At 46.1% G+C, this 22916-nt stretch overlaps 1 protein-coding gene across 2 annotated transcripts in view; it reads right to left on the reverse strand.

Moving 5' to 3' along the window:
• Positions 1–22916, reverse strand: part of LOC135811195 (RING finger protein nhl-1-like) — a 209821-nt gene that overhangs the window by 117019 nt on the left and 69886 nt on the right. For both annotated transcript variants that reach the window (XM_065324389.1, XM_065324388.1), the window contains one exon: positions 8008–8163. In XM_065324389.1, coding sequence (XP_065180461.1) covers positions 8008–8163 — 156 coding nt within the window. The remainder of the gene's footprint in view (positions 1–8007; positions 8164–22916) is intronic.

Raw genomic sequence — 22916 nt, forward strand, 5'->3', positions numbered from 1 at the left:
CCTGAACATTACAATGCATAAAAATAATAGGGGTGAAGTAAGGAAGACTTAGTCTCCCCTGTGATTACATGAGGTAGTGAAATGGTCAGATATAGCTAAGCGTGTGTGGCAGCAGAAGAGAGATTCAGAGAAGTGACATTTGCTGGAAAGGTAAATTAGAAGCTGACAATAAACCCATGATTCAAGCCATGCAGAATAATTCATGAAAATATGAGTCTAAGTCGATACATAGGAAGGACAAAAACGGGCAACATTCAAAAGTGAGCGAAAAGTGGAAGTGTGCAAGGTTACTTCTGAGGGTAAACAAAGGAGTTAGTGATCTTACTGGGAAGTGTTAAAGGCTTTTGTACCAGCCTTGGAGCACAGTTATCGAGAGTGGTTATAGTGGAAGCGGCAGGACTTATACTGGGGCCAAAGTTGTAGTTCTGGCAGATAATTTGGGCGCAATCCGAGTGTGAGAGCATGACTCCATACTAATACTGTTAAGGGCGTTGGCTGGGATGAAAAGGACGCTGACCTGATGGAGGGTGTATAGTATGAACTACTGGACATGCTGGTCTAGCTTTGAACTACTGGACATGTTGGTCTAGCTTTGAACTACTGGACATGTTGGTCTAGCTTTGAACTACTGGACATGTTGGTCTATCTTTGAACTACTGGACATGTTGGTCTATCTTTGAACTACTGGACATGTTGGTCTAGCTATGAACTACTGGACATGTTGGTCTAGCTTTGAACTACTGGACATGTTGGACTAGCTTTGAACTACTGGACATGTTGGTCTAGCTATGAACTACTGGACATGTTGGTCTAGCTTTGAACTACTGGACATGATGGTCTAGCTTTGAACTACTGGACATGTTGGTCTAGCTTTGAACGGATGGACATGTTGGTCTTGCTTTGAACTACTGGACATGTTGGTCTTGCTTTGAACATGACAAATAACTGCCATACATGTTTTAGCAATACTTTCAAGGCTTTGCCGCTTTGCTGGAGCGATGTTGACGTCCAAAGCGAAGATGACGTCCAGTTACTGGTCATAACTGGTTGTAACTGAGTCATGCAGTGGCGAGATCCGAACCGAAAGCTTTCAATATAATTGATTGACAGGCCAGTGAATCAGGCAGAATGTGTGGTGCGTGGGTGCAGGCAACACCCATGTGCAAAGTCAAGCCTTCCAACTAGGTAGCCATGTTGAGCACTCGCCATTTTACTTGGCAACTGATAGGGAGTACGGAGCTCAAAAGGCTTTGATTCTAGGTGTGGAACAAAATCGCTTAGCTGCTCTGGCACGAGTGTTTTCAACGCTACGAACTCGCCTTTCACCGTGAAGAGAAAGCTAGACGGAGCAGAACTGTGAAAGCTACACCATGGACAGACACTCTTCTTCAAAAATGCAACACTCAAAAACACAACAGAGCTTTCAGCAAAAGGAATGTGGAGTGTGAGCTGCAACCTTCCCTCGCTACTGTGGGCGCATGGACGCTTTTGAAGCTGCACAGCCGATTCGTGCACTGATTCTGTGCGATTGACTAGAGTAGCGAAACAGCCAACGAGGGTGTATTTTTTAAACGACTGTTGAGTGCAAACAAGAGACTGACAATGGGAACAACGGGAACAGGTATGTTGGTCGAACGACTTTTATTATATACGGGACGACTAAGACCAGGACGAACGAAACGACTACATGGTGATTATTGAAGAGGGAGATTATTGAAGAGAGCTTACTGAAGAGAGAGAAAGAGAGAGTTGAAGAGAGCTCATTGAGGAGAAGAGAGAGTTGTCTCCAATAATAGCACAGTCTCCAATAATAGCACGTCTCCAATAATAGAACTAATGAATTATATGAATTAATATGCTGTAATTACTTGTGGGCCTAACATACCACCCCTCCATAAAAAAAGAATGCCGCGTCCTCGCGGAGAAAAAAAGAAAGAAAAAAGACAGAAAAAGATAAAAAATGACTGAGGGAGAAAAAACAGAAAAAACACACACACAAAAACACACACACACACACACAATGCACGTGCGCACGGATCTCACAAAAGTGTTTACTAGTATCATGCATTACAGTTACTGTTCCTGTACTTTTCTAAGTCTAAAGATAAGAAACTAGACGTGACCAGGAACCTACTGATACTGCTTGCATGGCTAAAAATAGCGTAGTTGCACTTCTGCTAAACATCAAAAATTAGAGCGTGGCTCACCATGATTGGACCTCTAATTTAGTAATATTTTATGAACACACGCGCGCACACACACTACGAAAAACTTCACGAAATAAATACACCGAAAATAAATTTGATGAAGAAGGAACGCATACAAAAAGGAAAGAGAGAAAGGTAGCTGACCTGCATGACGAGACGAGGTGGACCTGGACAAGCTCTAGGTACAAGCTAGCGCACCCTTGCATTAATTTTACTTTTGAAAACAATTGCCCATTTCACAGCAATTGATGTGAAGTGGGCATGGTATGAGAAGCAAAGTACGGATATAAAACAGTGTATACCAACCCTGAACCGGGTTTTCCTTTGCTCGAGATTTTGAAATTTGAAAAGAAAAATCTCGTAAAAGAAAACTACCCCACAAGTGATCCATCAGCTCAAACACGGAAACTCTGGCTTCGTCTTCACTCTTTTCTCAGCGCATTATAGATCTTACTAGGGAGGGTACCCGAGTGGGACTGTTTCATCTCCGCTCTCTGCCCCTCATACAATTTTCACCTCACATCAAAATGCATCATTGCCTGTGAAATGTGCAATTGCATGTCGGAGCTTCGAATTTCAATAATTATAACAGTGTATATTTCACAGTGCATGTCAACCGGCCAGGCCACGAGTTCCCAATTAACTGTGGGTCGCAGCACGGCTGGAAAAATTCCTTCCGCTTCCAAGCAGGACTTGAACCTGGTACCCTCTGTTTCTCAATCATGGTCTTCGACCATCCCACTATGTCTGCCTGCAGAGGCTTATAGGGGATTCACACACACACGGGTAAAACCACGGTTATGGGAAAATTGTTATGGAAACTATGGTACTGGGGGAAAGGAAGAACCTCTCGGGAAAAAATTGGCAAATCCGTGGCCGTGGGCCTCAGGGCGTTTGTCAAGGGAAAAATCCCATGGCTATAAGACGCGCATGCATAGATCTTGTATTTGGCGAGAACTCTGAACCCTAGTCGTACGAGTGCATCGCAACTTGCATTTTCAGACAGTGCCCATCGGAAAATCGTGCATGGTGAATGCAAGACACAGTACAGAATGTACTACAAAAATGCAGTACAGATTATTTTTTTAGTTGCCCCGCCACAAGTTCATGGCCAAACGTGCGGCCAAGGGAAAACTGACCACGGATGTGAACAGCCCCACTCCTTTGACGGAAGGTCTGAACTTTTACCTTGTCCCGTGACCTCAGGTTTACCTGTGTGTGTGTGAATCCCCTATAACATGGATGCAGCTAATGGGATTTCGGTTTTGACCACATTGTGGTGGGTCTGATCTACTCACCCCCCACCGTTTAGGCGCTGCATCTGCGCCTTGATCGTAGAGTGTGGTGGTGTTCCCACGGCGGATGCGGAAAACTCGGCTTCCAGCCAAGTCTCACGCGAACCGTGATTTTTTAAAATGTTTCATATCAACCGGCCTCCATGGCAGCAGTTATCTTATGCACTAATGGCTACTTCTTCTTTCGGAAACAACAACTTCGTGACTTTTTTTCACTGCTACACTACTACGCTGCTGTTATTTCGCTCTTTCTCTCTGGTTATGTCAGCCTGAAACACTGACATGACATTTCGTGATTGTAGGAAAGCATGATTCATGTTCTGGAGAGCCGACAGTCGTCGCAGAGCAAGAGTGCCAACGCTGTAATCAAAGCAAAGCGAACATGTTTTTCATTTTCGTCCACCAGACGCAATGCGAAGAAAAGCACTGTGCTAACTGCTCGTCGCTGCTATTTTTTAGTTCAGAACTTGACAAAGCAGGACAATGGCACCCAGGAGCAAGAAGAGTGGAAAATGAATAGCACTAGCAGCTAGCGTTTTGAAATCTTCGCCATCCCCAAAACACCTGTCGGCATGCAAACAGGTCGGCAAGATGTCAAAACTCCAAAATGCAGAAAGAGAAATTTGAAATATTTGGCTTTGCCTGTGTTTGTTGTTCCGGGGCATCCTGGAGCAAGAGCGGAGGCGGTAATGAGTACCAGCGCTGCAGTGCTACCGTGGTCTACGCCGAGTGTTGGAGAAGGCATTCAGATAACAGCGAAGGTGATCAGGGACACGGAGAAGCTTCTCCGCGACCTACGACATTGCGTTGATAGACCTGCCACTTGGAACGGTTTCAGCGGTAATGAGTCGAGCGATGGTGACCCAGACTGAAATTCCACTGCCACTAATCTATTCTGTAGATATTGTAGATATGTCGAAGGGTTTCTCTTCGAAAAGAACACTTCTGTTGAGCACAGTAACTCCTTGAAAAGTCATGTGAAAAAGTCAGGAAGGTTTTGTTTCCGGAGGAAGTATGAGTGTCAGTGATATATTTATGACTCGGAAAACCAGAACACCCTGGCTGGAAAATAACACAATGGCCTAACACCAACCAATGGTGTGGCCACACAAAGCAAATTCAGGAAAAAAATATTCATAAATCTAGTACAGCGAGACTCCAACACTGGCTGTTCTGTAATTACTTGTAATGCATACACCATGCAGATACTTGTAAAACAAATAATGGATTAGTACAGCAAAGTCACGGTATGTGTTTGCACACAGTCACACCATCATGACGTAGATGAACAAGCACACTGTCAGCATTGTTTCAGGGCAGTGTAGATGCTGACACAGCAGCAGTCAATACTCCAGTTGCGAGCTCCTGCCGAATGTGGACTGACGCAGCAGGCATGGGATCTCTGAGATAGACGCACTGGAGCATAGACTCTTGTTTCCAGCCAACGACGCACAGAAAATCAGCTGACAGACCAGCAGCTGCAGCCAGCGACGATGCAGCGGCTCAGGTTGAATGCGCTTTGAACACCAACGTGTCAATGCCAGCGGTGGATAACACGGACACCAGCCAACGAGAAATCGTAGCAGCTGATACCGCACGATGTGGCTTACGAGCTAAGGTGAAGTACTGCTGAGTACCAGAGGGTCTTAAAGACTCTGTGTGTTCCACGTATGCTTCCAAGTAAACTACAGGGCAAGCTGCCTCCAACTGATATCTGGCTACGAAGACTCCGCTGGGCATCTTCTCTGGAAATGTCCCTTCTCACCACACGAATTGCAGGTCTCGAGCGGGACATCGGGAGAGCGGGTGGGAGTCATATCCACACTTAGGACACTTGGCTCTAGGCTGGTTGTCTCCCTCCTGCTTTCGAACGGGCGGTTTGCCACTCAGTTGTGGTTCATGGCTGCGAGTAGAAGATGCATTGCTCCTCGACTGTGACTGCTTGCTCCGCTGATACCGAGTTTTGCGCAATGCCTGTGCACGGCTGACTTGCGCTTGTGCCATATCTTGCTGGGTGGCTTTGGCAGCTTCCTCAGCCCTGCATATCCGAACGGCATCCTCCAGCGACAGGGCTGGGGTGGACAGAAGTCTATGCCTCGTGTCATCATCACGAATGCCAACCACAAGCCTGTCGCGCAATGTCTCCTGGCCTCTCCTCTGGACGCTCGACCAGCATTGGCCACATCAACGGAGGCTACATGTGCAAGTAGTGCAGAACTCTCCAACTGTGAAGTCACAAGCCTTGTAAAGCTCCTTCAACACCGTCAGGAAGAAGTCGAACAACTCATTATCGTCTTGTTTCAAATTGTAGAACTCCAATCTGTCCAGTAAAGGGTTACGACGACGTCTTACAAACGCCTCGATGGCCCCGATGATAGCGTCATCATCGTCCTCCTCAGAAATACAGATTATGTCTTGGCGGATATACCGCTGGAGTTCCTCGTCTAAGGACTGTCTCAGTGCTGCCACTCTGGTTTCTCGGTCCTAGGACGGTGCTGGCAACGTACAAAGTCCTCCCACGATTCTTTCCACGCCGTGAAATCTGCCAAGGTGGCGGTAGCGTCCAAAATTGGGCGTTCAACATTGATGGAGGTGGTGGGCTGACTTGCCCTCTGGGGTTCTCTTGCACCCTGGCTCAGCGCAGCGTCTAGCAGCGCCACCATTCGGTTATCCCGGGCAGAAGCTTGCTGTGCTTGATCAGCGATCAGTTGCGCCAATCGGACGAGGGTGTGGTCCTGCCTTGAAACTGGTTCACCTTCGCTGTGGGCCAAGTCGCCGTCCATCTCGGTTGCTTCTCCACCTTCCACGACCATTGCTGCAATAGCACGTTGGTTCGGGTCACTGCGCCATGTTATGTTCCACCAACTTGGATAGAATGAATCAACGTACATAAGGAAAGTGCCTTATGTACAGACTACATACATGTATTAGCGCTACAGACTACATATTAGCGCTAGCTAAATGAGCGTGCCAATTTTATGAATAATGTGATACAATTGATCCCTGTCCTCTGAAGTACATACAATATCACACCAACATGGGTGTTCCAATCTAGGCGATTGTCAAGGTGAACGCCGAAGTAGCGCGCAGAAGACGCTGAAGGGAGAAGACAATCGCCGCTTTTGACTGTTAGTTCCTGTATATGCTGCTGGGGAGATATAGTCAAAACCTGGCTCTTGGCGGCGTTCAAGATGAGGCCTCGAGACTTCAGCCAACCGTCCAGAGCAGTTGCCGCTGTGGTAAGGGTTCTAAGATCCTTTGCTAGTGATTGTAGACCAAATAAGGTTGCACGTAGTTCCAGGCTGTTGATATGAATATGCTTCTCCGCCATTGTCCAAAGGCCTGATGCATGGCGATGACCACAGACTGCTCCCCAGCCGACTGTTGATGCTGCATCCGCCTGCATGACCAGGTCTGGAACTGGCAGAGGAATAGAGCGCCCGTTGAACCCCTCCAGGTGCTGAAGCCACCAAGACAAATCCTCCAATGCTGCTTCGGAAAGCCGGAAGAATCGAGAGCGCTGCTGAGGATCAGGAGTGGATCAGTTTCCGGGGTACATGTACCATCCACGATCCGCGAGTCATGCTCTTGCCTAGAGTTGGACTCCAAATTTCACTGCCGCATCGACTATTGTGGCATTCCAAAGATGCCAAACGCCTCTCGAGTGGGCGCAAGGCTTAGCCCAGAGCTCTCTGGACTAGCGAAAAAACATCCTGAGGTGCGCATTCCATACCAAAAACTCAAAACAGCAGAAATTTTTCAACGAAGCATTTCCTCGAGCAAAAAAAAGATGAAGAAGCTAGACAGGAAAAGGACAAAATGTTTCGAGTTAGGGCAAACTGTCCACCAACGTAACCAGAACTTATCCAGTCAGCGAGTGCGACAAAATGGCACAAAACTGACAAGGAGTAATGAGACATTCGGCGACCTGACCCCTAGCTCCAACACTTCTCCAAGGCGCAAACCAACAACCTTCCAACTTGGAAGGCTCAGGTTAGGAAAGGTCCAAGAAGGTCCAAGACACTTGCTGACTGTATAAGATCTGGTTACGTTGGTGGACAGTTTGTCATAACTCGTAACATTTTGTCCTTTTCCTTTCTTCATCATAACTATATTGGCTCACCATCCGAGTTCAAAGAAGCTAGAGTTTTCGCATTTGAGCTGATTGATCACCTGTGGGGCAGTTTTCTTTTACGAATTTTTTTTCCAGCAAAGAAAAACCCGATTTCGGGTTGGTATACACTGTTATATCGAATCCCAAAGCTCCGATATGCAAATAGAATATGGGGATCCAAGAGATTGTTTCCCACCTTCCTATGGTATGATGGCTTTTAGGAGAGGAGAAACTATCATAAGGAAATGTGGGTTGATAACACTATCTACCAGACCAATGACTTCCTGTAGAGCAATACTGCAGCTGCAGTTTACATGTCTTGCTATACATCAAGAAGATGATGAAAATTGTGTATTGAGATAGATGTGGGTGCTGGTTTCTATAAACTTACCTTCACCCGATGATTGTCAGTATCAGCAATAAAGACCTTTCCATCTTTGCTGATTGTGATACCACGTGGACTCTTGAACTGCACCCTGCCATTACCCTCGCTACCAAATGATGTACAGTTATTGTGGATGGACCTATAGTGATTTTGTATAGCAACCTGTACATAGACAGGAGAGATCATATTCATAACTTAACAATCCTGTCCAGGTGAAAATCATACTAGCTTGTTGGCCAATCAGTATTCATCATACAATCTGTTCACAAAATGGGAGAAAAATGAACAATGTTCAAGAAGTTATCCAGGTGGTCTTGTTTCATTACGTATTGTCTTAACAAGGAACACATATCAAGAAACGGTGTAGGAATTCACTGCCCAGGAAAACAAAACACTTCAAAAAGCTCCGCGGTGTAAACCAGGCTGAGTAGTATTGGTCAATTCTTCAGCTTTTCACTTGTCATTGCGATCAGGCTGAGCCCTATTCCCCCAGTGCTGTATTGATGAGGCCACAAAGCACAGAACCGTTGTGTGTGTGCGTTTTTGTCTGTGTGTTTGTGTGTGTGTGTGTGTGTGTGTGTGTGTGCGCGTGCGCATGCGTGCATGCGCGAGTGTGTGTGTGTGTGTGTGTGTGTGTGTGTGTGTGGTGCCAGCTAGTTCGGTTTGTGGGTACACTTATGCCTGATTGTGTTCGGTGTGTTGCCAACGGGCTCGGCTGCTTGAAGGTGTAATGTTGTATCTGCCACCTTTTTTGAGTCCAGGGGTCATATACTTTCTATTTTAAGTATACATATCTGTTAGCCCATAGTTTTGTATACTTTTGGGGATTTCAGGGTGATTTCCCCGAAGTTTGGGGATTTCAGGGGGTGTCGGCCGTTGGGCGGTTCAGTAGCCAATTGAGTCATCTTTCCAAGATTCCTTTTGGGTCCCTCTCCCCTCTCCCGGGGAGACCCACGTGACCAGTTTTGGCTGTGCGCAACAAGTACAAGTACAAGGGTGTGTGTGTGTGTGTGTGTGTGTGTATGTGTGTGTGCATGTGTGTTCGTGTGAGGGGGGGGGGGGGGGGGCTGGTGGTGAAATTACGTCCTCCGGAAACCAAAAATTCGTGACTTTTTCACGTGACTTTTCTGTGTGTAATTCTGCTCGACGAAAGTGTATTATTGGAAGGGAAATACTTCAACACTGTCAATGGACATGATTGTATTCATAAATCTGCAAGATCGATTGATGGGAATAGAGTCTCAGTCTAAGTTGCCATTGGTCGATTCATCACCGCTGGAACCAACCAAAGTAGCAGGTCGATCTACGTGTTGATCCCAATGCAGCTTGTTGTTGTTGTTGTTTCTTTATTTAACTTCACCATATGAACAGGCAAGACTGCCTTCTCACCGGGGCTATTGGCCGAGGGCTCTCACAATATGATGAAAATGTTTAAAATGTGTATGAAGAAGAAAGGAACGGAAAAGAAGATGAAATGAAAGGAAAGAAAACAGTAGTTATTAATTTTATGAAGGGGAGGGGGTAGGAAATGGGTATTATCATAGTTGATGAGAGAAGTTTGATATCAAATATTCTTGTTCTATAGACTATTTAGTACGGGCATTTCAAGAGAGTCATGCATGGGCAAGGCAGGATTTGGACTAGGATAGAGGTCAAGAACATAATTGATGAGCATCTGTTCAGGCAGAATCTGTGAAGAAGACATAGTAGGCACAACATCGGAGAGCTAGTTGAGGATGGAGATAAGGTCATAGCCAGACAGCAATGCTTGAAACGTGTGGCGTGCGTCGCAAGCGCGAATATCAGCAGGGAGAGAGTTCCATGTGGTACTGCCAACAAAGGCGATAGAGCTACGGCCTGAGAGACCAGGTAGGAACGGGACTCTGAGCAACTGGCTGACCTGACCACGCATGACACAGCTTCTGTCCACATCCGTGGCAATGAGGGAGTAGTAGGATGTGAACAGTGAGCTGGCTCTGCCATGAAGGCAGCGGAAGACGAAGAGAAGCAGACGTTGCACGTACAACTGGTGGAGCTGAGGCAATGATATCCTGACAAACAGGGGAGCAGTGGGGGTCCTTCTGGGAAGTTGGAAGATGGCTCGCATGCCAGATTTAACAATGCGTGTCAGTCGATGTAGCAGCAGTTTGGATAGAGCGGGAAAGAAACAGTTGGAGGCATAGCAGAGAACAGACTGGATCATACTCATGTACCAGGCCCGCCGGACATTTCTCCGCGTCCCAGATCGTCTTCGCTGTTACTAGTACTTCAAAGTATATGGTTTACACATGTGCCTTCCCTAGCATCTTTCTTCGTAAGTAACGCTCTTTCTTTTTTCTTCTTCATTTTCTCTCTTTGATTTACATTTTTGTTCTCGGTCCGTGGTTGGTTTCACCTTTACTTCTTTTTTATTGGCTATTTTCATTATGTGACATGAAGTACAAACAGTAAATAAATAAATAAAAATCTTGGGGGAGACCGCGGTGACGCTGGTAGTCATCGCCTCCGCTCTCGAGGGTGCCCCGGAACGACGACGCGTACAGGAAAAGCCGAACATTTTGCATGTTATCTGCATTGTAGTCGTACCATCACTTCACAACTGCAACTTGTATGTGACCAAGGAGACATCGGAGTGGAGGCTGCTGAACAGAGCAAGATCTTCCACGTTGAATACGCGGTAGCGGGCGACAACTTCGATTTTGCACTTTTTAGCTTTGCTGTGCTGAACGAAGTGAGTCACTTCTTTGCGTAATGGAGTTTTGACATCCTGCTGACCTGTTCGCACTTTGGCTGGTGTTTTCGGGGATGACGCAGATTCCAAAAAAGCTAGCTGCTATCCCTGTCATACTATTCTTGCTCCTCAGTACCTTTGCCCTTCTCTTTCTCATTGTGAACCAAAAACTGTAAACAACGAGCAGTTAGCACAGTTCTTTTGTTGCATGGCAATGTGCCTGTTGGACAAAATGCAAAACATCGTCACTCCCATTGCTTTACAGCACGACATCCTTGCCTTGCGATGACTGTCGTCTTTCGAGAATGTAAATCATGCCTTCCTATGGTTCCAATAATGTCATCTGCCTGTCTTTCATGCCGAGAGAGCCACACAGAGAGCAACAGAACAGGAGCGAAAATTAGTCAAAAAAAGTTGGAGAAAGTGCTAACATGGTTGTCATTAAAATTCTGAAATTGGTCCACTTAGCGCAACCTTAGTCTCGTCCTGACGTTTCCTTCATTCTCCTGGGTTTTACCAATAACCAGTGCATGTCGAAGTAGGTGGTGTTATGTGTATGCAGCAAAATATCGAGAAAAAAAGACCAACAGGTAGGAATTCATTGGTCAGAAAAAAATACGTCAAATAGTTGTGGCGTGTAAACCACTTTGAGTAGTAGCGTACTTGAGCGATAAGTGCACAATTTTTTAATGTCCACCACAGATGGGACGCTATTCAAGATAGGGCACTATTCAAGAGAGGGTAATATGTTAAAAGCAAAGAAAGCAACGAAACAGAGCCTAAAGTTTACTGCAACCAATCAAAATCAAAAGAAAGGGCAGCAAGAACTGTGATTTTGATTCTGAAACTACCAATTCAATGACATGGACAAAAGCAGTATCAAAGGATCACCAAACTTGCACATGAGCTTGCTTCCAAGCCGGCAGGGTGGGGAGGGTGGGGGAGGGGGTGGCATTATACAAGAGACGGGTTTCTTTTTTCACTGGCTCTTAGAGACTGGTGCAAATTCGAGATAGGGCTCTAATCGCGAGAGCACGATAGTGGTCAATTCTTCAGCCTTGCAAGCTGTTGCATGCTGCAGTCCCAGGACAACTTAGTACGGCTTCTGTTGTAGTATCGCTATAATCGTCTCCGGCAATGGGCGTCAAAGATTAAAGTTATGCAGAACTGCGACAACAAGGCACAATCTGACAGTGGTACTGAGACATTCGACGACCAGACACCTAGCTCCAACACATGTACCAAGCACCAACCAACAACTTTCCAACTTGGACGTCTCAGGTATGCAAAGTTCCAAATGAATGGAGTTAAAGTGCAGCAAAGATATGCACAAGCTATGTTGCGGGGTAACAAAGACTGCCGAACATTACAGGATGATTAGTGAGACTAGTAAGATAATTAGACGTACCGATCTTACTCCAACTTGAAGACGCAAAGTAACAGACCACCCAACCCGAAGGTATGTAATAATACATGAAGAGGGGAAGCCAAGCGAAGACGATTTCTTGTTTTTACAAAGATCACAGCTCACAGGCAAAGACAAAAAATTGCATAGTGGGAGCATAGTGTTGGTGAGGCTTTTGCCCTCAGCCGACCTGAGGTCTTGACGTCATGGGAATTGTGACAAACATGCAGAAAAGGTCCTACATCACTTCACGTTGGTGCAAATATAATGGGTAAGTTACTAACTTGAAGTTAGGGTTGGTTTGAGTATTGCCGGTGCGCGATGGGAGTCACCAGCAGTGAGCCTCTTGCAAAAAAATGATCGCAAGGCAAAGGCGGAAAAGTTGGGCAGTGCTCAACTCTTGCGATTTGCTCCAGCATTGATCAAGTGCAATTTTGACCGAAAGTGGTTTGTGAACCGTTCGCACCGGGGACCATCGGTGCCGAGAGCCAGATTTTGTCAAAATTTCAAACCAAGGCTCGTCCTAATTTTTCCTAAATTGAAGGTAAAGATGAGATTTGCCATTATTGTAGTCGCTTCAAGATCGCATAGCAAGTCAGCATACCAACCCGTCCTTCACGGTTGCTCTGCTTGTCAGTTGTGCAACTTATGAGACAAAATATAATTGAAAGTAATAAAAAATGTGAAGGATACATTGGCAAGTTATTGTAACATCATCGACGTTTGCATGCATAATTTCGACAACATCTCTTACTAGACTGCAATAAAAGGTGTAGAAGTAATTTCATAATCTCCAGTAAAGTTAGCACCGAGTGACCATCACTAAAAGCCCTTGAACTACTGAAGAAACAGGGAATTCAAGCTTCAGTTGACTAACCTGTGGTACCATTTGGGCGCATTATGTACTACTTTGTAGTAGATTCGGTACTCGAACCGTATGCCGGACGGATCAGGAGCTGGCTCACCGCCCGGTCGGCGCCAATTTGGCTGATATGAACCAACCCTTAGGTAAAATTTTAAAAAGATATTCCACAGATGTACGTTTCTCCGTATTGCTGGTGACGGCTGAACAGGTGTGCTTGTCTAAAAATGTATCGTGACCTTAGGAAGGCTGTTGGTCATACTTTCAGCATTTAGGCTCCTCCTCTTATACATCAATAATTATTTCCTTCATCCGTTAAGGCAAAATTTCGTTGCATTTTTTGTGTTCTTGTCATGATATTTCGGTTGGCATTAGACATTAATATGTCCGTAATCCATCTCCTACAAAAGGTATCAGTGGTGTTGTCCATTGATCTTACAGGCATTTGAACCTCCGAGAGCATGGAGTCCTTTCGAAAAAATCGGTGAAGCATAACCGTTTCTGGACAGGATATCACCAGAACACAACTCCCATCCAGGCGCATGACACCAAAGTGTGAAAATGAGAAGCAGTTTGAAAGGCCGTGTGGCTTGAAGAAGTGCCCAGAAGCCGGCCAGCCACTGCTGTACCAGCACAATGGTGCAGTTCCGCACACAGCCAAAATCAACACGCGTGGATTTGTTGGGCAGGGGAAATCAAAAGCGTTCGACATTAAGGTTTTTGTTCAGCCAGCAGAAAGTCCCGATCTCAATGTCGACGAATTGGTGTTCTTCCACAGCCTGTAGACAGACGTGTATGTATGGCTTCTTCCATGTCATTCTGGAGCGTGGCGGAGACCACAACTACCAGCGCCACAGCAAAGGTCGTGAAGCTCACAGTTGGAGCAAAGAACTTGGCGATCTCCATGAACAAATCGTGTCTCGGCAATTTGTAAAGGCTGCGGAACAAAAGCTGGCAGCGCTGGAGGTGAAAGTCAGCAGGATGCAGACTCGATGTCATCAGGGAGTGAGCCGCCATAAGATTCAGACGAAGAGTGAGGCTGGACTACTTTAATTGAAATGAGCCGGGTGACATCTGCAAATAACTATCTCAGATATGCTGCTTTGTTTTCCACTCTGCAAAGCGTGTTTGCAGCCATAGATCGCTTTGAACCCAACTGGAAAAAATCAAAGAAGTTTTGTTGAACGGAGGAAGTACTTGTCTTATCTTGTAGTGCTCTGGCTCCTGATCACGATGGTCTTATTCATTTTTCTCTGCGGTGACTGGAGGTGGGTGAAAACTTGAAATGAAGGTCCCCAAAATTGTCCCGAAGTACCGAGTGACGTCACGCCGGACTTGACCACCACGAGTACATTCGTCGCCAAAAACGAAGTCCAGCCCGTATGCTGGTGGATCGTGCCAACTGTCCGATGTACAGTGCATATGTGCCTTCTGAACTCGGACACTGATGTGTACGTTGTACACAATGAGAACGTCAAAAAGGGACAAAACAAACAAAAGTCGACAGCAGTATGTCGCACTGGTACTTCCTTTGCAAAGCTCCAGTTAGCTCTTTGTTTTGTTTCTGATTGCAAAGGAGTATAAGGATGTTTGTTTGGTGTTAGTGTGACACATACCTCATACTTGTAAATTATTTTGTTGTATCAAAGGTGGCGATGCAGCCCGCGCGGCTCTGAAATGAAAGACGTCGGAGCTTGTCATCTCCGTTTTCACCAACTAGGGGTGTGAACGGGTAGCAGGGTACCTGTGCTACCGGTAATCAGAGCGGGTATTCAGGTTCCAGTTGGTTCCTGAGAACCCAATCGGGTAGTGGGAGTACGTTGTTGTTGCAACGGTGCATGTGAGAAGCATGGCTATGTGCTTAGTGTAAACTTTCTATGTAGCACAAGTGCACACTCACAGTACAAACGATGTCAAAAATACCCGATAGGGTACCCGTGCTACCCGGATGGAAATACCCGAACTCGTTACCCGACCAAACCCCTACCCGTTGCAGCCCTATCAGCAACATAGACAGATGAATCGCCTCCACGTAGCTACATTGCGTTCCTTTGAGGCTCAGGTTGTTGGGTTTATAGCCTGCCGAAGGTGAACTGTTGTCTGCACTCGCACTCATCATCGTGTTGTTGCTCACATGAAAAGTTTAAAACATAGACGTACTTTTGTGCCCACAGAATAATACTAAGATCTAGGAAGAAGTCAAAAGGTGAACGCTCGGCTCCTTTTTTATTTTGATTTGGCTGCTGCACGTGGGTCTCTGCCTCTTTGGTATTCTCCTTCTGTACGACGTACCCATATGGCCATTTGTGTTGGATCATGGAGTTCAGAAGGCACACATGCACCGTACATCATGGTACATTGGAACAGCTAGCTCGATCGACCAGCACATGGGCTGGACTTCGTTTTTGACGACGAATGTGGAGGTCAAGTCCTGCGTGACATCACTCGGTACTTCGGGACAATTTTGGGCACCTTCCTTTCAAGTTTTCACCCACTTCCAGTCATCGCAGGGAAAATGATGAAGCACAACATCGTGATCAGGAGCAAAAAGACTACAAGGCAAGACAAAGAAACATTTTGGTGAATACAAGCCTGATTTTCAAGATGCACTGTTGGCACACAAGTCTGGTTTTAGCGTTGCCATACGTAGAAATACCTGTCTTATATAGAAGCCTGTCTCATGTAGAAGCCTGCAAAAATTCTCCCCAAAATTCATCTAAGCCCCGGCTTTTATACACCGTCACGCGGAATTACGCATCTATGAGCGACATCTACAGAACCTGCTGGTAGAGTAGACGTGTACACGAGTCTCGTCCTGGGCACGTTTTTTCTTCTTTTTTCAGCTCCAGTAAAGCTGCATGTTTCATTGCAAAGCCGTCCTCGATTGTTGTGTTCGTTTTTCAAACGAATTGGACATTCAATGAAGAAAGCAGCAGACATAACAGCCTGATTGAATTTTCTTGTGGCATAGGACGGCCACACAGAGACACTTTGAGATTTTCTCAATATAAAATGCCGTATGTACGATACAGACTTCAATTTGTGCGATTTCACAATTGTTCGAGAGCTACCACATCGAGCAGAACGGGTTCCAAACACACGCTTACCGATGGCTAGGCTGCCGACCTGACTGGACAAATGATCCCTGGGTTCACCCGACGCCAGAAGTCGGAAACCATGTCCTTTGCCACAACGTCTATCTCCAAAATGAACTCCATCTTCGTCTGAAATACTCAATATTCAACCAAGATTCGTGGTCTCACGCTTTCTCATATTGAATCATTTGTTGTTGTGGCAATTGCAGGGCAGATCCTCTCCACTGCTTCAACAGGGTTTGGCTTCAAAGTATGCCTGGAACAAGCCATATCGAGGTTGCAAGCCACCCCTTTCAGCAAGAAATTCGAAATTTCAATGGTGGAAGATATACTATGAAGAGAATTTCAAAAAGTATGGTTCGCGGCGCGATCGTTCAACCTACATCATTCAAACTTTGCAGGATTACCTCCATGTTAGGCATGGAACCACAGGGTTTGATGTCATAGCTGACAGACAGAGTCACACAGATAGCAAATTCGTGTGCACAGATACTAAATTAGTGGACGTCGTCATTTTCTTCCCGCTGGTCTCAAATGTACTATGACGTGCTATTTCGCCTGGTGCGACTTTACAGTATTTGGGTAAAAGTTACTTGAGAAGAGCTTGTAGCTTGTAGCTTATTGTTTTCTAAAGTTTGATTACTTTTTCATCACACTATTATACACTAGCAAGATATCCCTTAAACCCTCATACCCAGACAACAGTTTAGTAAAAATTGACACGCTTCACGTTAGACTCGGCTTGAATCCGAGTTTTCAACATCAGCAGAAACACCACCACCCTCTAGGATCAAGGTGTATATGCAGGAACACTATCACCCTCTAGGATCAAGGTGTATATGCAGAAACACCACCACCCTCTAGGATCAAGGTGTATATGCAGGAACACCACCACCCTCTAGGATCAAGGTGTATATGCAGAAACACCACCACCCTCTAGGATCAAGGTGTATATGCAGAAACACCACCACCCTCTAGGATCAAGGTGTATATGCAGAAACACCACCACCCTCTAGGATCAAGGTGTATATGCAGAAACACCACCACCCTCTAGGATCAAGGTGTATATGCAGAAACACCACCACCCTCTAGGATCAAGGTGTATATGCAGAAACACCACCACCCTCTAGGATCAAGGTGTATATGCAGAAACACCACCACCCTCTAGGATCAAGGTGTATATGCAGAAACACCACCACCCTCTAGGATCAAGGTGTATATGCAGGAACACCACCACCCTCTAGAATCAAGGCGAATATGCAGCTACTAGGTGATGGGAGGTGAGTAGATCAGACCTGACCAGACTCAGCCCAACGCAACAAAGAATTAGGTTGGAGATTGTGTGCTGCTTCGATTAGCTGGTCTTTTAATGTGAAAATCTCAAAGAGCAGGAAAGCAATTCCAGGCCACTGGCAGCAACTGGCTCGGGAGGAACGGCAATAAACCCACATTACGCCAAAATACGATTGCAAAGCAATGCCAATGCAAATGGCAGCAACTAGTTGATGATGGGCCGCAATTAGCTAAGCAAATCACCAGTTAGAAGCGATAGAGCTACATAAAGCAGCAACACTATCCCTCACAACCCCTGCAGCAAGCAGTTATCAAGGAGTGAGATTCACCAAAGTAGGTCATTTCATGGACAGAACGTACCGATATTTGTAACTGTCCATGTTAGAAATCAGATTAGCTCACTCACTGAGGCAAGCCCAAGCTGAGATCTTGGACTTAGTCTCCATAGTAACGTGCATATAGCGTAGGCACACATCCCTCTGCCACCTGGCGGCAATACAAATCAGTGAATCAGGTATTCTTGCCAATCAGGTATCCCTGCCATGGCGGCGGTAGTAGCGGAACAAATTCGAAATGAGTAAAGTTCCGTGTTTGGCATCGCAGCACTTTCAAGCAGGAAGTGGACAGTCCTGGTGAAAAACACCTCTGGAAAGCGGCATACCCTTGCCAAGTGGACAGTACTGGTGAAAAACACCTCTGGATAGCGGCATACCCTTGCCAAGTGAACAGTTCTGATGAAAACACCTCTGAATAGCGGCATACCCTTGCCAAGTGGACAGTTCTGATGAAAACACCTCTGGATAGCGGCATACCCTTGCCAAGTGGACAGTTCTGATGAAAAACACCTCTTGATAGCGGCATACCCTTGCCAAGTGGACAGTACTGATGAAAAACACCTCTGGATAGCGGCATACCCTTGCCAAGTGGACAGTTCTGATGAAAACACCTCTGAATAGCGGTATATCCTTGCCAAGTGGACAGTACTGGTGAAAAACACCTCTGAATAGCGGCATACCATTGCCAAGTGGACAGTTCTGATGAAAAACACCTCTGGATAGCGACATACCCTTGCCAAGTGGACAGTTCTGGTGAAAAACACCTCTGGATAGCGGCATACCCTTGCCAAGTGGAGAGTACAGATGAAAAACACACCTCTAGATAGCGGTATACCATTGGCAAGTACATGTAGAGGATAAGATGCATTCTGACTGCCAATCATTGCCAGGTTGTGTAGTGTACAGAGGAAAGTAAGGGCAACTAGCCGGACCAATGACAATTTGGACTCCCTTCCAAATTGTTTGTTTGCTTCTTTTATTTGAAATCGTTCAGAGCACAGGCAATTCTGCCTTCTCACCAGAGGAAAAACCTCCGGTTCCTGCTAAGAACGAATATAATATTATGAGAGAAGGAAATATTATAAAGAATCATAACATGATAATTCCAAAGCACAAAGTTTGTATATAATTCAAATGGGTGTGTGTATGTGTAAGCATGCAGTGAAGAACACACAGAGAAAACATGCAGTAATGTGTAGGGATGCCGAGCAGGGTGGTTACAAATTACAATTAATTCTGTTCAGAGCCAGCTTAAAGGCAACCGCCGCACTGTGGAGGCGAATATCGCTGGGAAGGGCATTCCAAAGAGTGCTTCCCACAAATGTCAATGACTGACGACCGGAAGGTCCAGGAAGGAAAGGCACTTGCAGTAGCCGCTGTTCCGGTCCTCGAGTAATTCGGCGATCATCCCGGGATGCTTGACCTGTATTAGCCATCAAATGAAAGTAGGTGCAGAAAAGAGGACTTGCAAGATCATGTAGGCAACGGAAAACAAAAAACAAAACCTTGTAGTTAAAAGTGTGAGTTTGGGATCGAATCGATAAGCGCACGAGGAGGGGGGCTGTGGATGCACGGCTGGAGAGTCGGAAAATTGCACGAGTTCCGGATTTGCTGGATTTGATTAAACGACTCTGCAGCTGCTGTGTCAGTGACGGGAAGAATGCATTGGATGCGTACGTTAGTCGTGCTTGCACAATGCCAATGTACCAAAGTCTGCGGGCTCTTATGGGCAGAGATCGCCCATGGCGCCATAGCTGGCTGATGGCGACTGACGCCTTCTGCACAACACTGGAGACATGTGGCTGCCAGGATAGCTGATGCGTCAGTCCTTGATCTCTTCAACAGTATGATTATGCTGCCTGATTCAAATTTGATGCAGTCTGCCCGCAGGCCCTCGATCAATTCGAAGCATCTTAGCAACCGACGGATGTCGAAGGTGCAGCAAACTCAAGAAGAACGCAGTCAAGCTCAGCCAAATTGGGGACGGGCTGGTGGGCATAAACAAACTTCCTTAGAATAAGCAGGGTTATGGGCAATATATGCTTCACTGCCTCAATCACATGTCATTGTTGGACAACCATCAACACTGCCTTGATAAGCCATGTCTTGGCCAGGGGATCCTCTAGACCCTGTTCAACGTGTGCATTTCTTACATCTTCCAAGTAAATAGATATCACGCAAGGACAGACACAGCGAGCAATAAAGTGCAAGGTAGCAAATGACAGGATCAGAAGCTGAGTAAGGTTGCAGATTGCAAAGGGATCAAAACCAGCAAAACAACATTCACAGGCAGAGTCTGGTGCATCTGATATCAGCAGCAATTGCACAGGCAGTTTACTAGGTGACTTCGATCACAAGAACACAGGAAGATGACCATGGTCCGGGTTTAGCTGGGCTACTGGAGCATGATAACGAAATTTTGCATAAGAAAAGGAGAAAGCCAATCGGCAGTGACATTCTGGGATCCAGCAGTGTGCATCCGATTTACACTAGATGATGACATTTCGGAGTTTGAAGCTTGAAGACGTTTCAGCAAAATCTGATGCTACCCCTTGCAGTGCAGGCTGCTACAAGGGGTATATAGATCCTTCTACTCCATAGACTGCAGCATGTGGGTGCTGTTCCATGAACCTTGAGTCAACTTCCCGTTGTAAGCAGCTCATCAATGGGTGCCACTCACATCATTTCTGTGTGTAGTCTGGAGGTCTAGTGATAAGTTTCTATTAGGAGGAATGACATGGGCCACAAACAAGAGCTTATCCGATAGGGATTCGATTTGGCGTTGGATATTTTCTGGCTGCTGATTGTGCTGGCCAACACCAACATGAAGATCCTAGCCTCGGGCCGCACACAGTCCAGGATGATACCGAGTTAAGTCAATGATCTCACAGAACCTTCCACCCTTGCTGGCGCTAGTGAAACGAATAGATAGAGGAAAGACCGCAGCAGGATTACTAATTAACACTGTGCAACAGCTTGGCCGGTTTAAATGTGTAGAAAATCATCATTGGAGTTGCAAAGCTTGGCATTAGAGAAATGGTTACTGACAATCCACTCTATGGCTGAGGCAACTGAATCAAAGAGATTGGCAGACTTCAAGCAAAGTCCAAACGCTAGAGCACGTTAGTACTATTAACTGCCTTGCCAGAATATGACAAATAGCGGGTGGTCTTCAACACATGAATTGGGATATGCCGGAACGCACTTTTGATCCCTAGCTTCACAAGGTACACTAGCTGAGGTGGGGCCATACTAGTAGTATCTGATTTTGGCACGTTAAGATGTACTGAGCAGAGTATGGGAAAGGAAGGTTATGAACGCATGCAACAGGTATTTGCAGTTCATGTTGGGATCTCGTGATCCCATCTACTGGGCTGGCTGTTGGTGAACTTTTGCCGGAGTACTGGTTACGTGGATGATCCTTGTCACAGTGGTTGCAAATGTAGATGAGCTGGCAGATTGACCATATGCACTTGGTGAGATTGAGGTTGAGGTAGATGACGGCGCCAGCATTGTTGCGGGTGAGCAGCGAAGATGATGCTGTTTGGGCTTGGTGTGCTATTTCGAGATGAAAGAAAGGACACGTGTTGTGTTCAGACACCAGGTGAACAAGGTTTTCATGACATACATTGAGGCCTAGCTTCGCCTGGGATACAGAGTGGCCAAGTATTTACGTCAGTGGTAGCAAATTGCATGCCTGGCTGGGAAGCGACAAGCCTTCAAAATTGTGGATTTTACAAAGCCTCTGCGAAATACTGCCTGTTGACCTGAAAAATCCATGCACTGGGATAACAGCCTTCCGGCAGTGTAATAAGAGTGCATTACTAATCACAACATTCATATGGAGATACGCTGCTGTCGACCAAGTTGTGATAGCATGCAGACGTCTACAAGCCAGGCGAATGGTGCCCAGCACCGCTTCAACTGATATTGCATCCCCGGACGAACTAAATTTGAGCTTGAAAGACTTATGGTTATCAACTGCCTCCAAGGTCTAAGGCAACAGTTGGTCAGAGAAGTTCCAGCAGGATATGAACCTGCTGTCATCATATTTCCAAGCACCTATCTTGATCACCCAGCCAGCAGGGTGTGGAGTATGCAGCACTATTGCCATTGTCAGCTAACACAGCTGGTGACGCTAGTACTGTCCATGGTTGCGGCAAGACAGAGATTCCAACCTTGTCCGTGATGGCAGAATGAAATTCATCCCAAATTACTTCTCGAATCCCAGATGGACCCAAAGTGGATAAGGGGCTGACTAGCAATTCGCACACGTCCATGGCGAGAGGGGCAGAGTCATCTGAATGCATTGTACTCCATGTCATCCAGCGATATCTGAACCAAAGTGCACAGGTGTCACTGACGTCTGAATTTGAAGCGCAAATATATTAAAATCCGATGCTGATAAAAGCAAGAAGTGCACAGTTGACGACGGCATTGTTTAAGGCACCAACAAGCGTCAATGAAGTCTGATTTTGAAGCGTGGAGATGAGAGAATGAAAATCTGATGGTAGCACAAGCTGAAAGTCGCCAAAATTATGACTTTGCAGTGTAGCCAACATCAAGAAATACAGAGAAAGCAAGCATTCACGCACATGCACGGACGACACCATGTTGGTTGGCGTTACCAGGGAAGATACATGTGACGTCAGGCTAGGTGTGCGCAAAGCTCTGCGTTGGCAATGCAAGTGCAGTACCACATAGCACTTAACCCTTTCCATGCTGGGCCCCTTTTCTCCAATTGGCCGGCTGTCCAGCGCACTGACTCGCTTTGTGTAGTTTGCGCACAGCTCTGAACGAAATTTTTCTCAATTTACTCCACCTTGATGGAATTTCATCATCCTGGGCTCGTTGGAAAGATCAGGACCAAGCGAATCCATCATGGTAGATCTCAGCGACATAGACACACCAGGGCCACTTTTGCCTCCTCTCCAAACTACTCCACCGTGCCTCGGAACTGTACAACAACTCAATTTCATGTTCTTGTTCGGCATCTTGCCCAAATTCACCCGATTTTCACGATTCGAACTGCGCTGGAAAGCTGAGGTCCAAGCGCTTCATTTGATGTCCATCATGCATGCGTCGTGCCAAAGGAAAATCCCCTAGCCTGCTCCAAAAAACTGCGAAGTCATGAACAAAAAAATGGAGTTGGCTCCGGGCCGTAATCTCGTTAATCCTGTCGCCAAACAGTGAT

Source organism: Sycon ciliatum, chromosome 3, assembly GCF_964019385.1.
Source record: "Sycon ciliatum chromosome 3, ocSycCili1.1, whole genome shotgun sequence".
NCBI lineage: Eukaryota > Metazoa > Porifera > Calcarea > Leucosolenida > Sycettidae > Sycon > Sycon ciliatum.